This window comes from Ailuropoda melanoleuca, chromosome 15, assembly GCF_002007445.2.
Source record: "Ailuropoda melanoleuca isolate Jingjing chromosome 15, ASM200744v2, whole genome shotgun sequence".
In the NCBI taxonomy this organism is placed as follows: Eukaryota; Metazoa; Chordata; class Mammalia; order Carnivora; family Ursidae; genus Ailuropoda; species Ailuropoda melanoleuca.
In genome coordinates, this window is record NC_048232.1 from 24,864,319 (window position 1) to 24,880,130 (window position 15,812).

The window sequence follows — 15,812 nt, forward strand, 5'->3', positions numbered from 1 at the left end:
ATGGTTGCACTTTATGAATGTAATTAATGCCACTCAATGATACACGAAGTGGTCAAAATGGCAAATTTTGTTTTATACAGGTATTTGATGACAACAACAAAGGAAAACTGGAGTCCAGGAAATAGGTGATCAAACACCAAGAAATAAAAAAAAACCTTGCAGGACACAACGACAAAGAGAAGTTTCAGGATAAGAGTAGCATCAGTATAGTAAGAAAAGAGAGTGATCTGGAAGTGATAGGGTCAGAAGAAAAATAATGGACCTGATAAATTATCTGATGTGGGGTTTGCGGAATTGACATCATCTTGACAATCAGCCTGGAGCTTAAGTGTATCACATTAGTATTTCTTGCATATTGTTTCTTACCCACATCAGCTTCAATTAAGACTTTATTTCATAACTATATTCGCTAATTTCTTTGTCCAACACTATTTCAAAAACCATGAAAGACAAAGGAAGCACAGTTCTTATGCATATGCAGTTGACACACTTATTAAGACAATCCAATTAGGTTAGAATCATGGGATGCCCAGAAAGGATAAAAATAATCAAAACATCTAGGCTTTGTTAATAGGGCTGACTATTTTGTTCTTAGTGTTATTAATTCAAAAGGGAAGATGGAAAGTGCTATTTAGAAAGCAATCTGAAATATTTTACACCTATTACCTAAAGAGAATCAGAAACTTTCTCAAAGTATTCCACTTACAATATTTGTTATTTTATAATATACTGAGAAAAACATTCTAAAAATTAGAAGCAGAGGCCAAAAATAGGCAGAATTACTCTCAACAGAAAGTTTAGTCAAGTAACACTATGCTATGAAATTTCAAGAGTCTATAAACTTACCTGTTTAGACATATTTTCTGAAAATTTTGCTGATTTTTCTTTTAAAAATGTGACAAGGTCTTTATAAATTTCACTTTTTCTCTCATAATTAATTTCCCCCTCATCATTTGTTTTGCCCTTCGGGGAAAAAAATTTTGGTGCTATTATTAATTATTAATTGAATCTGATCAATACATCACTATCCAAGCCCACATATTGTTTTCTTCTATCAATGCTCCATGTAGTGGTCTTTATATATCAAAAATATAGGCAAAACCCTTCCCTCTTAAAGTCATTCATCTGTCCGTCCATCCATCCATCCGTCCATCCATCCAACCATCCATCCATCATGCCTTTACTGACTACCTCCTATATGCATGTAGGGCACTCTGCTAGTCGGCAAAGAATTGAGAGCTTCCTTCCTTCTGTACCCTTCTAATGCAAAAAAGCATTATGACTTCAAGAGCCTCTGATGAAGTCATAGAAGGCCCCAAGATCAGAATGACACCACAGAAAAGCCACTATGGGTCACACTCTGCTCTTGTTTTGTATGTAGTGCAATTGCTGTAGGCTTATTTTCTAGAATTACAGCCTCCATGTAACCATCTGTCCCTCCACCCTTTGTGTCTGTACCTGTTTCTTTTTGTCTCTTTCCCTTCCTCATTTTTCTTTGCTTGCCTACCCTAATAGGAAAGATTTGCTTTTGCCTTAACCAAATGCATATAAAAACTGGAGTGTGTTACATATACACATAACCATATATACATGCAAAACCTCATACACACCCACATAACTCTAGCATGTTATGCATTTTGCTGTAATTACCGAGTATTTCGTGTCCTTTTCATTTTTGAAATTGAGAGGAACACTTAGAGATTTCCATAGCAAATAAAGTTATACGTAGGTCAATAGCCTTTGATAGAAACAAAGTCTCCTTGCCCCATTCCAGAAAGTCAAAGTCTCTGATTTTCTAATGGGAAATTTCACTTTCTTAGAGTATCAAAACAAGCCAAAAGCAAAATCATATTGAGGTCATCTCCCTCGTCTGTGCAGACATAAGCATAGTGTCATGCTGAGAAGAAAAGCCCCCCAGGCATGTTACAGGCGATGCCTGCTGGCCATCAAGAAAACGGCACCAGCATTTTGATACCAATTCAAACCAAGAGGCAGCCATTTTCCAAACAGTCCCCTGTGATAAGGGGTCCCCATTAAGGATTTGGGTTCTCCCTACAGATGTTGCCTCTGAGGCCCCAAATTACATTGAAGACACCAAAGGCAGGGTGTTGCCAAGGAGAAAGCTGAGCTCCTAGTTAAGTTCAGCGAACAGGCATGAGACTAAACATACAAAGTTTTAATGTAGAAGGTTTAGAAGGCCATCGCTATGCTGAGTGATCCTCAGGGCTCGGAACTGTCACGCTGTGTTTCTCCTTTGCCAGCTTAGGTCAGCTTCAGTCAGCAGGAAGTAAAAGGGAGACTGAAAAGCTGGAGGAGGCGGAAAGGGACATGCTGCTTCTCCTTGCCCACCGTTCCTGTTAGAGTCAACCCAGCAGCGGCCTTTGCCCCTGGCAGTGGCCGCTGCTTCCAGTAGTAACGGTTGGTTCAAATTCCCAGGGTTTTTTCCCTACACTCCCAGAACCCAGCTCATGATGCCCCCCTCAGAAGTACCACTATAAACCGACCAGGGCTCCATCTTCGAAGATCTGGGTCTCAGTTCTGCGAAGATCCTCCAGTTAGCTCCAGAGGTACCAGCATTAATTGGGCAGTGCACGCTTCAGAGGTCTGGGTGCTGGCTTCATAGAGACCCGCTGAGCTCTGAGCGGACCAGCACAGCCTGAAGTGACCGCTCCTCAGAGACGTGGGTCCCAGTTCTGTCGGAGGGTCCCCTTCTGAACTCCTAAGGGACCATCACCAAAGTAAGCAGGATCTACGCCTCTGAGGTCTGAGTCCCAGCTCTGCAAGGTCCGCCTTCTGAGATCTTAAAGGCACCAGCCCAGCCCGGCGATGCCCCCTCACAAGGCATCTCAGTCCCAGCTTCATGGGGCACTTCCTCCAAGCTGTTTTAATGCCCCCCCTTCCCTTTGTCCTCTCCATTCTTAGGGTAAAAGCTATAATTATTGCTTCTGTGTTACCTTTTCTGCCTTTTCTTTCCCCTAATACTCATATAACTAATCAGTGAACTGACTGTTAAGGAGGTTTTCATTTTATAAGGTGGCGTGGGTCCATTTGAAGGTCATTTCTTAGAAGACTGACTTAATGACCTGCAATGGGGAACACTGGGGCTAATTCTGAAACGATTTTGGATTTGCTCAGCAAACACCATAGCAAAGGGATCTGCTTCAATCCCACAGAACAGTATCGCATTTTCTGTGGTCATCAGGATTCAGTCCTGGAGACGGGCCTGCGTTTACAGAGACGGAGCTAAGCACCAAAGTCAACATGGTTCTTAAAAAATTACTTACACCATTTAAAAATACTCCTTCTGCGCTACAAGTAATGCACAGCGTTTCAACATCATGCGGCTTCACCAGCACGTAACAAATTTCCCCATGAATTTGTCTCCAAGGTGGGGCTCGACATCCATTTGAAAATTCATAATCTGAAACCAAGTATTGATCAATTAAAAGGAGCTCCGAAAAGTAAAACATGTTGGCTTTAAAAAAATAAATACGATTACAGTTTTAAGTGTTCTTTTTTTCAAATATTCCATCCTAACGTAGCTATTGAAGCATTTGGAGACGGTAATTACTCTACATAACACAAAACGTATCTGAGAATAATATAAACCTGATGTATAGTCGATAGATTCCAGGACGGTTTGTTCTCCTTTTCCTGAGAAATGTTTCAGCAGTTCTATATCGTTCTTAACAATTGTTGGGTTTAAACGTATTTCTCTGAAATGAATGGTAAGAAACTCATTTTAACACTCTAAAAGAGAATCTCCAGTAAACACATGAAAATATTCCATTTCGCAGGGGGGAATTGTTTTTTATAATTAAAATTGTCATTAAATTATACCACAACTAAAATATTGCAGTTAGCTTTAGCCAGGTTATAATTTTACGATACTGTCAAAACACCAAGAATCAGTGACTCCTATTTAATGCAACATTAAATATGCTCATTTAAATATTCACTTCATTTCTTAGTGGTAATACTATAATAGTAGAAAAAAACTAGAAAAACGAGCAAGTTTTAAACCTTACAAACTCTACATGGTATTTGCATTACTATTTAATCATTTATCTCGTAGTCTGAGGAGCCTAAAAATAACAAGGACACTTCATGTCCTCAGAATCAGGTGAAACCCTGCAGAAAGCCTTAGTAATGCTAACTGCGAACTTTTAAGTTTTAGAATTAGTAATATCCATGCAATAAACTAAAATCTTATTCCAAAAAAATTTAATGTTAAGGGGTGCCTGGGTAGCTCAGTTGGTTGAGTTTGACTCTTGATTTTGGTTGAAGTCATGATCTCAGGGTCCTGGGATCTGGCCCTGCGTCAGGCTCCGAGCTTAGAGGGGAGTTGGTGTGAATTCTCTATCTTCCTTTCCCTCTGCCCCTTCCCCCAACCCCCACCCTAGCACGCATGCGCTCTCTGTCTCTCAAATAAATAAATCCTATAAGAAATTAATGTTAAATCAATAGCTATAACTTCCATACTTGGTGTGTGTGTGTTAAAAAAAAAAAAACTCCGAAAGCACTTTCTGTAACTAATTTTTAGAGGTTTCTGTTTCCTTAAGGACTCACAATGAAATATGTCTGAGGGAATGATTCAGCAGGTGCAGATCCAGCTGCTCAAGGAGCTTGCCAAGCTTCATCTTAATCTCACTTGCAGGATCTTCCTCTTTGGTGATTTTGTCAAGAATATTTACTACGGAGGTGTCTTCTTTCATCGTGTTATAATCCAAACCCAGGATTTTTGTTACGGGACCTTCGTTAGCTGATCAAACAAATAAATGAATAAAAATGATCCTCTTTGTCTTCTGTGGCAAGAAACATAAAGACTAACAAATCCTCTGAAACCCACCCAAATGTGCATCTTTTCATTAAGCTTGCTCGGATGGGCCCCATTTGAATGAATCTCTGCTTCTCAGATTCTACTGTGTTTAGGAGCTTTCTCGTACTCCTTGAGATGCTCTCCCTTGTACTGAAGCATCATCTCTCTATATCAAATCTCTAATGAGACAAAGAACAAGACATTCTTTTTTCTTTAGCTGACTGTGGGGTATTGTCCAGCATGGGCATCCAATCAATATATTCAGAATTGATTTGAAGGTAGAGAAATACTGGTCTCCTTAGAAGAATCATCACTAGAAGTGTGTGTGTGTGCGCGCACGTGTGTATGCACCAGTGCTCAGTGTTCACAAATGCTTTCTTTCCAAAGTAGCCTGTTTTTCTCAGTCTACAGAGCCACTGCCAGTCTTTTCCACCTGTTCAAACTGCTAATATTTTCAATGCCTTTTGATGTTCGGGTTGGAAAAACAAATCTGCCCAGTACTTAAACACATACCAAAGTTACACTGAAAAACTTCAATACTAACTCATGATCAAGGCTGACATAGGTGTGAAAGTCGACCCTGGAGATGCTTAAAACAGAATTTGGCAAAAGCCAAAGAACCATGAAGTTGCAAGTGAGGAAGAAGGGGGCAAAGCCTTATTTGGGAAGGAGGAATTCAAGTAAGATGAAATATATATGCATTTGGACAAAGAGGGAGAAAAGGCCTACAGGACTAGTTCAGAGAACTCGACCTGAATGAAATAAAGAGAAGCATGGGGATGGCAGTAACGCTGCAACAGGAAGCAGACTATGGCATCAGGAAATAGCACAAAAGGCTTAGGGCCTCTTAGAAAAGACCACATCAGGGGAGGGGCAGGGAAAGGAGATGTAGGAATCATCCTTTTACTGAGCATCTCAAGTTAATCACCCTTGTGGCAGTCATCTCATAAAGATTCACGTAAAAAAGGTACTAGATGAATTTGGGGGAAAGACAGAAACCTGACCCCCGAATTGCCATGCACCATGGAATTTGGACCCAAAACTGAGAGTTGCACCCAGAACTCTTACAGAAAGGACAAAATGCAGCAAAGGGTACACATTTAGCCACACTAGATATACAGCAGCCAGTCTATGTATTAAGTTCATATTCTAAATTGAATTTATGCTATTAACAATCTCCTTGAATTCAGTTTTACTCTGAAGATTTCATTCCTTCTCAGCAAAATAGCTGTGATGTACAGTAGCCTAATAAGGAAGAGTTGGTAAAAGATAAGAAGAAACTGCAGTCCTAAGGTTTACATCTTAAAGAATTTTTTTTTTAAAGGATCATTTTCCCATGTCACAGCAGTAGACACAAGAATGGTGAGAGGCAGGACCCAGGCACCTCATCCATGGGACCTTCTAGTCAGAGGATTCCAAAGAAGCAAAACTTGTATACGACATCATTATCTACTGTTAGGTATTTCTACTCGTAAGAAAAAGTTAGAGTACCATTACGGCAGGCAACTGATCACATTCTTTTTTGTATGTTAGATGCTTAGACAATAATAAAAATCTACATCCTTAATGAAGAGGAAAAACACTTCCCCTCGAATGAATGTAACTATTCACAGAAGGCTGTGCAGCCCACAGTGGAACAGGGCTGAGACCAAGGCAAAGTGAGATTATTCTGCACTCTCTCTTCTCCATTCATTTTAGAGGAAACAGAGTAGAGGGAGGATTCTGGTGCCAGCCCTGCTAATCTGTCTTCTTTTCCATGTGGACCTCAAAGGCTACACGCCTCTGGTCTTTCCAGAAGCTAGGAAGCCTCTCTTTAAACCACATGCTAAAGTTAGAAATCTAGAAGCTTGCTAGTGGTAAAGTATTAGGCTTTTCATTTTAAAGTAGAAATTGGATATAAGCATGATATTCAGCCAAGAAAAAATGAATGACATTCTTATGAAGTTGAACATAGGACTTTTTACCTTTTGGGCTACAGAATTTTTTCTAAGAGACTGTAACAATTGATTCCCCCCAAGATTATGATTCTCGAAGTTCAAATCACAGACTGGAGCGAAGCTATCACCTTCGATACAGGCCTGTGCTTCCTTCAGCTTTGTGTCTTTGGCAGTAAGCAGGAAGCGTGACAGCTGCCCAAAGCTCCTGATCTTAATGTGTGGCACAGAGAGAAACAGCAAGGGCTGCCCATCTTTATCAACTTCTTCTGATTTGACTGTTGTTTCACTAGAAAATTAAAAAAAAAAAAATTGAAAGCTTAAGGTTACCTGGATGCTGGTGAAGTTAAACATAAGACATTTCAACAAATTATTCCTGCAATTATCATACGGTTTCACTCATACGTGGAACATAAGGAATAGCATGGAGGACATAGAGGAAGGTAGGGAAATCTGAGGGGGGAGAAATTAGAGAGGGAGATGAACCATGAGAGACTATGGACTCTGGGGACCAAACTGAGGGTTTCAGAGGGGACGGGGATAGGGGATGGGGTAGCTGGGTGATGGGTATTGAGGAGGGCATGTGCTGTGATGAGCACTGGGTGTCATACACAACTAATGAATCACTGAACACTACATCAAAAACTAATGATGGACTATACAGTGGGTAACTGAACATAATAAAAAAACCCAAATTGTTCCTATGTCTCATTATAAAACACAAAATATAAATATTTCTTGTTAGAAGCTCATCTCTTTTCCTACTGGGGCCACACTCAGACCCTTAAGTTCTCAGCCTTAATAGCAAGCATAGAGAACACCACAATATATCCAGGAAGAAAATTTTAAGCAGTTTCTTCAATACTTACATGAACTCAATCAGTTCCTGTTTTTGTTTTTCTAACAATGTGTTGGACATCTTTAAAAAAAAAATCACTGGTTCTACAGGACCATTCATGTTTTGGGGATTTCTAATGTTATATTATTTATAAAATTTACACCACAGTAATTAGTGGTTAGAAATTTTCTTGACTACTCTGTGTTTACGAACAAAAATCCATAAAAAAAAAAAAGAGAGAGAGAGAGAGACAAACTAGATTCCCTCTGTGGATTGCTTTCCCACTTCAAACCCCCTAATTTGGTTTACTTTAGGATAATAAACAGTATTTCTAAATGGACTTTTCCTGATCAGAAATTACTGAGTCTCCTGCATTTGTGTGTCTGTCCATTTTAATGATTTGTTTAGATAGACATTTAAAAAATATCAAGATGTTTTTATGGCAGTGATATTTCTATATGTTTCTACCACTTGCAACATGAACTAAACTGCCTAGGTTTTTATTATATACGGATATCCCGGGCAAAACTGTTCTCATCTTAAGACCTGATCTAACATATTTTATTTTTTTTTAAAGATTTTATTTATTTATTCGACAGAGATAGAGACAGCCAGCGAGAGAGGGAACACAAGCAGGGGGAGTGGGAGAGGAAGAAGCAGGCTCATAGCAGAAGAGCCTGATGTGGGGCTCGATCCCATAACGCAGGGATCACGCCCTGAGCCGAAGGCAGGCGCTTAGCCGCTGTGCCACCCAGGCACCCTGATCTAACATATTTTACATCGTAATGCAGATAAGCTAATGGGCAATGTTGCCTGCTCATCAGAAAAAGTAAACCTGACAGACGCAGGCTCAGGCTAGTAGCAGCACTATTTCACTACAAAAGGAGCAAGAGGACAGAGGCTTGGGGGCAGTTAATCGTTGCTCCCCACAGATAGCCACGTCCTAATCCCCGAAGCCCATAAATGTGTTGCCTCGCGTGGCAAAAGGGACCATGAAGATGGATTAAGCTAGGGACCTTGAGAGGGGAAGACTATTCTGAAATAGGCAGGAGGGCGAAGTCAGAGGACCTGAGGTGACATGGAAACAGGCAGACCAACACAGAGCCAGGAGCCTCCAGAAGCTCAAAAAGGCAAGAACGGATTTTCCTTCAGTCCCCAGAAGAAATGCAGCCCTGCGAACAGCTTGATTTTCACCCAACAGACTCAGTGTAGTCTTTTCACCTCCAGAACAATAAGAAATTAAATCTGCGTTGTTTTAAGCCACTAAGTGTGTGATAAATTGTTACAGCAGCAATAGGAGGCTGATACAGGGATCTCGGCCAGTCTGCACACAGAAGGTGCTCAATAAATAGAAGAGGGATAAATGGGTAGAATTTTCTAGACTGACCAGTGCTGTGTGTCGTATACAACATGCGTGTTTTGTCTAAAATAAAGCTTTGGGAATCATGTCTTTAGGATTGAGGTGATTTCTTCAAGGTTTGTACCGGGCTGGCTGCACGTGCTAAGTGGATGACGACAAGACTAAGTTATAAGCCGACTGGATGCCAACAATATCAAGCCACTGAACTCAAGAAGGTGAAACTCCTGGTGAGAAATGGGAGAAGTCAAGGGCACAGGACCCGTATTTCATTGCTCCCACCGGCTGAAACCTGTAACTCAGCAGAGAAGTAGGAACTAAACACCAGCGATAGGGAGGATGTGGAAGGGCAGTTTTGTTTCTGGGTTCACAGTTTCTAACACCTGAAGAAAGAGCTTCTGGAAAGAAAAATACCGCACTCACCTCGTGAGGTCAAGATGAATGTGCTATAAATGAACTCCGCTGACCTGATCAAAAGATTTTTAAACTGGAATTGGGGAAGGCAGCTGAAACTACTATAGCTAATACTATAAAGTGAGAGAGCAGGAGAATGTCTCATTTATTTCATCCCCAGTGCCTAGTTCAGTGTCCAGAACATAGTAATTACTCAGTAAATGAGTCTAAATAGTAGCAAGGGAAATGAGGCTATAGTTGAGAAACTAGTTAGTAATTCTCAGGAATGAAAAACAAAGAGCTCAGTAACAAAAGTTATGGCCACTGATCTTCATACCACGACACAGAAGTTTTACCAAAATATGGGGTACCGGTGGCTCACTTGGTTAAGTGTCTGACTCCTGCTTTTGGCTGAGGTCATGATCTCAGGGTCATGAGACCGAGCCGCGTGTCAGGCTCCAGGCTCAGCACGCAGTCTGCCTGTCCCTCTCCCTCTGCTCCTTCCCCCTGCTCGTTCACTCTCTCTCTCAAATAAATAAATAAATAAAATCCTAAAAAAAAAAAGTTTTACCAAAACATGGTAATTACTGTCTCATAAAACAATGCAATTTTGAGGTCGGAGATCATGCAACTGAGCCTTCATGACACTGATAAGAAAATTAGAACAAAAAGGCAAAAGGATGAAACCATGCCCAATACCAAGGAGTACTGGGAGATAAGCAATAAAAAAGATACCTCTGGAGAGTCACAAAAGAAAAAAGAAAACTAGGAACCAGGAAGGTCTGAATTGTGAGGGAAGTGGACAGGGGGATGAGGGCCACTGTGCAGGGCCTGACTTCTCACCCACCCAGAACTCCCACCAGAAGAGAATTGTGTCCCAACTCAGACATATCACTGAGACAGCAGAGAGACATTCACAGCGGAAATACCACAATATTAAAGCCAACATGATTCAAAAATCATAGTTCTACCAAAGAAGGAGAGAAAAGAACAGGTAATAACATTTTCACTAAATGATTTTGAATGCTTATCCAGTTTCTACATTTTCCAAGCTCCATTCTTTTTTTTTCTTTTTTTTTTAAAGATTTTATTTATTTATTCAACAGAGAGATAGAGACAGCCAGTGAGAGAGAGAACACAAGCAGGGAGAGTGGGAGAGGAAGAAGCAGGCTCATAGCAGAAGAGCCTGATGTGGGGCTCGATCCCATAACGCCGGGATCACGCCCTGAGCTGAAGGCAGACGCTTAACCGCTGTGCCACTCAGGCGCCCCCCAAGCTCCATTCTAATAAGTCAAAGCAACTCAGCTCCGCGTACCACCAACAGATGGTGTTAATCATTGCAGGGTGTCATTTGTCCCTAGCTTACAGGGGACTTGGGCTTCATTCTGAGGTATCTTATGAAGATTAGTAATCACATCCTGTCTGATAAGAACAAAAGCAATTGGAAATGGTGATACAAGGAGACCTCTGATTTCCATTAAAATGAAAGTGGAGCTATTTTCCCCCAAACATTGAACATGGAGAGACGATGACAAGTGTTATTCCAGGATGAAGAGCTGTACATCAGGAATGATTCTAAAGGAAAAGAATGAGTCATCTAACACGTGGAAAGTGGTGTACCTATCTACTCAACAATGATCCTCACAAAAGAAGATGGGCGATGAGATATAAAACCTTTTCAGTGCGTGATAAGCGGAGCAGTTTCAACGTCAGATGCCTGTTAACCTAATTCAGAAGAAGGCTGATCGCACTCTTACTGTTACTGATTGCTACAAAGAGCGCATTTGGAGATGTACAACATCAAATGAGAAATGAGGCCACAAGTGTATATACGAAAGAGATCAACAAAAGGGGGTAGCTTACTTCTTTCAACAGACTTTCCATGCAGATAAAACTGACTTATTTTGGAACAAGAGGCTGAGAGAATGTATATTCCCCAAAAGAAGAATCAGCCTAAATATTCTAAAATACCCAAGAACATTCTGGTTTGGTAGAATCACTTCCAGGGACTCCAAGGTCAAAGCCTTTATGATGACTTAGGAATCTGTACCTACACAGACTTGCAGACCTGAATCCTATCTGAAAAGAGAGAAAGCTATAAAGGTCAGAAACAAGAACAATGGATAGAAAAATCAGCCCAAGGAAAAGCTGCCTTGTTTCAATTTGACAGAAGGAAGGTAATCAAGAGGCAGTTGGTTCAAAACACACATGGTGCCGAAATGTCGAGACATCCCGCTTAGGAGGGACCACTGGACATAAAGACTGGACACAGAAGTATAAGAATGGAAATAGTGCAAAAAAGAAATCGGACAAGGATAAAGAAAGAGAAATAGTGATATAATTGAGGTGTGAGTAACAGCCCACCTAAGCAGATTACAGATGTGGTCATGTTTGTACCTGGAACACAAAAAAGTATGGAGGCAAGACACAATGACACTCTTGATATTCTTCTGACGTCTGCTGTAAATCCACCTTTGTGCTAAGTAGTTCGTATGTTTTTGAACTATATGATTTTGCAGGTTAGTTCATCTTTCAAAGGTTAGGAAAAACAACGTGTGACACGACACTGAACTTAAGTGGGAGCAATGAATCATGACAAGCACTTTGGGAGGAAGTGACCATAGGCACAATTAGATATAAAATACAATTAAAAAAAAAAAGAGGAAATTCAGGGAGAAGGTAAAGCTTGACGGCACAACCAACGGGCTCCTGAAATGCAGTTCAAGAACGGTTTTTCAATTCTAAAAATGAAATTCAGAGTTTCTTTTTCACAAACAATCCCAAAGGGAAAAAATATTGGAAAAGGCATCTCTAGGGAGCTGTGGCTGGTTAGTGACCTGTCTTCAATAAGGTCAGACTTTAAAAAGTTCACGTGCAAAGTCAAGGAGGAACATGGTAGCAGAAAAGAGGATCCGAATGCCTGAAAGTGGAAAATAAACTGAAGCTGACCAAAACAGCAGAAAAGATTTATATATGTATATGCAAATTAACCCTGTATAATTATAATACAGTTACATTTCCATAAATACATATTCACCTATGTTCGCAAGAGCTAAGTTGACAGCCCCCTGTTTGATGTGGAGGTAGGATTTTTTTTTTTTTAATTATCAGATTTGGAAGGTTCTCATTTGAGGACAATGCCGATTGTCAAAAAGCCTCTCCCATATAGTGAGCAAAAATTACCACTCTCCCCCTGCCGCCCCAGGAATTAGTAGATTTAAATACCAGAAGGGATTTTGTCTGTATCAGAGATCACAAAACCAATGCCTACTTGCCCCTGGAGGGTCGTATGGATGAGTGGAAAGCTGAAACATAAAGCAACAGCAAATGTTGGAGTGTGGTGACCTGGAGGATGCATTCACCTATCAAAAGAAATTCAAATCAAAATTTAAAAATTAGATGAATAACGTGGTGGCCAAACAAAATATCCTCAGATTTCACCTGAGTACCTCCTGTTTGCAATCCCTGGGTCAGAATACTTCTGAGGTTCATAGACGTTAAAGAATTTGCCCAAAACCTACAAACCAATTCACAGAAATATGTACAATGAAGATACTACATTCTAGAAGCAATTTACTGGCTTACCTGACAATATAACCTGATTCAAATGCTGAGGGGTCCAAGTTTGTTTTCCATTCAAGTGGTTCTACAAAAACATATTTTGCCTCTTGAGGATGTTTGTAGATAAAACTCTCCACAAACATCATAATTTCTTCCAGTATCGCCTCATTGAGAGGAGTAGTTTCCAAGGCTCTGGTCCCATACCTGGCAGCAGTCCACTGCGCCGATCTTGCCAGAGCCACGCCCATGGGATCCGTGGATGCTCAGATCTGAGCCTCGCACACACGCTGCATCAGAATGGAAAGAGAAACAGAGGACAGCAACCACCTTTCCCCCAGAACGGTTTTCACTTTCAAGCCTTTAAGCCACCCAACCCTCATTCTGCTTATTAGTCGTAGTGGTTGATTTTTTTTTTTTAAATGATTTTTTTTAATCTTTTTTTTTAAGATTTTATTTATTAATTTGACAGAGATAGAGACAGCCAGCGAGAGAGGGAACACAAGCTGGGGGAGTGGGAGAGGAAGAAGCAGGCTCATAGTGGAGGAGCCTGATGTGGGGCTCCATCCCATAACGCCGGGATCACGCCCTGAGCCGAAGGCAGACGCCTAACCACTGTGCCACCCAGGCGCCCCGTAGTGGTTGATTTTTTAATCATCAAGTTGCTCTTTAATGCAATAAAATAGTTCATTTTTACCGAGCCAGCTCTAAGTAAAAGTGATGAGCACTTGAATTTTCCAGTATCTGTCTCCCCTGAAGTAAATAACTTGCTCATTTCCCTGGGCCCAAGAAAGTTCAAGTAACTGGGCAGAAAACAGAAAGAGAAAACTCCAACAGTGCAAGGAAGAACTGGAGGACAGTGGCATCAAGGCCTTTGGTCCACAGGTCTGTTGGAGCTGGAGGCGGGTGGGCAACGCTCTTCTGAGCTGGGCTGCGCATTGTTTAAAACCATGCTGTTAAACTGAACTCTGTTGTTCTGACTTGTTTTTAAAGAGAACATTACCTGTAACATTAAATAAGAGCCAAATTAGAAAGCAAGTTCTCATGTGAACATTCAAGGCTTTTTTCCCTGATAGTCTATACTAGTCTGTTTTTTCCTAAAAGGGATCATTTAAAGCCTTCCTTAGAATATTAGAATGTTAGAATGGCTATAAAGTTATATATAGAATAGAATGAGCTTTCCCCCCATCATTATGACTAAAGCTCAGAAGTACCAAGACTCTACAGAAATGACTTGGAGATTTTGGGTTTTGTACTGTATTAAATCTTGATATCCAGTAACAGGACATCTAGCTCAGTGGTTCTCAGTGAGGCAGTACTCATAATAAGCGGTATTATAAATGACATTTCTTTATCAAAATGATAGGAAGGGGGCATCATTGGCATTCAGTGATGAGGACCAAGAATGCCAGATGTCCTGCAACGTGCATGACAGTCCCCAGAAGGAAGAATTATGCTACAATCTCCAGGCATCTAGTAGGTGAAAAACTTCAGATAAGTAATATCTACGCTTAAAACCTATCTCCACTTTACAAATAATCACAAATTTTTTTTTCACAGTTTTGATATACACTGAATTTTCCAGGATTGCAACCATCATGTAAACCGAAGAAAAGTTGTACATACTTTGTTTTATATGGAAGTCTACCAAGAGCTCAGCATTTTGGAAACTCATGCCATTGATGACCACACTGGTCACCCAATCTAAGTGTCAATGACGTGTTTGTATCAGCCTGCATTTGGAGCAACTGCATTTACAGTAGGTAATTCTCTGTAAGGCTGGAGCATCTGACTACTTCATTGCATATTCTAGCCTAGTGGTACCTGAGCATTTCCATGCTGATATTGTATTACAATGTCTTACCTTTTCATTTTCCTTTATTTTACAGTTAGAGCACTAAGAACATTTAAAACTATGCACGTATGTAGAATTATCTAGGATTATGATTTTGGAGTAGCAAAGCAGGTATTAGAAAATATTTGTTATAAAAAACAATAGTTCTCAGGGCTGAGAACGGCTGATATATGTGTATGTAAACATGTGTGTATTTTTATATCTGTATATATCATTGCTAGTGAAATAAAATGTATACAATTAGTGTACAATTTGCTCTGTGCATTTATTTTACTATTTCAGTGGTTTATTTCTATTGCTTGATTCTGAACAAAAGCATGTACTGATGCTCACAGGTAACACCTGATTTTCCCAATATTCTGAGAGTAAGTACGAGCGAAATTCAAATAACTTTATCGTATACAGAAAGTCTTAGGTGCACAGTTCTGGTTTTTTTTATAATAATATTTTTTTATTATGTTAGTCACCATACAGTACACAGTTTTTAATCTTAATTAAACCATTTGTTTCGATGGTCTTAGAAAAGTATGGCATGTGTATCATTTCCTTCTTGTACTTTTTTAAAGGAAAATGTGGACGTACCTAGATTACATAAGACTGTACCAGTCAACACCCCGTATAGCAACTTCCTGGAAGACACTTTAAAAGGAGCTAAGAAATGCAAAAAAGGTCTTCTTTTCATCATGATAAATTTTTATACAAAAGTAACTGTAACACATTTGACTCTCTTCAAATTGGTTTTCTGTATCTGGTAAAAACAGGAGCTGCAATAATGAACAGGCTTGATTTGAGAAGGTTGGTTAAGAAAATTTGAGGGGGGCCTAGGGCAATCCAGGCCACATATAACATATCATCGGGGGGAAAAGAAGTGGAACAAAATCCCAAACAAGACAAGACAGGTATAAAAAGGCTTAAAGAGAGAGAGAGAAATACTTTGCAGGCTTAACTGAATAAATTTTAAAAAGAAAACAGTGTAATCTAATGTTTTTCATGTTAAGTCTAGGAAATTTCTAATGGCTTCATTTCCCAAAAGAACCAGAACTAAAAGCATTTATTCC

General features: G+C 40.1%; 1 protein-coding gene across 3 annotated transcripts in view; it reads right to left on the reverse strand.

The window, feature by feature from the left end:
* Positions 1 to 15,812, reverse strand: part of ARMC4 (armadillo repeat containing 4) — a 182,709-nt gene that overhangs the window by 165,740 nt on the left and 1,157 nt on the right. For 2 of the 3 annotated variants that reach the window (XM_034643994.1, XM_034643993.1), the window contains exons 2-7: positions 12,927 to 13,189; positions 6,885 to 7,042; positions 4,570 to 4,762; positions 3,610 to 3,716; positions 3,285 to 3,421; positions 847 to 963 (exon numbers count right to left, since the gene is read on the reverse strand). In XM_034643994.1, coding sequence (XP_034499885.1) covers positions 847 to 963; positions 3,285 to 3,421; positions 3,610 to 3,716; positions 4,570 to 4,762; positions 6,885 to 7,042; positions 12,927 to 13,150 — 936 coding nt within the window. In that variant the 5' untranslated portion in view covers positions 13,151 to 13,189. The remainder of the gene's footprint in view (positions 1 to 846; positions 964 to 3,284; positions 3,422 to 3,609; positions 3,717 to 4,569; positions 4,763 to 6,884; positions 7,043 to 12,926; positions 13,190 to 15,812) is intronic. The other variant, XM_034643995.1, reaches the window with a different exon arrangement.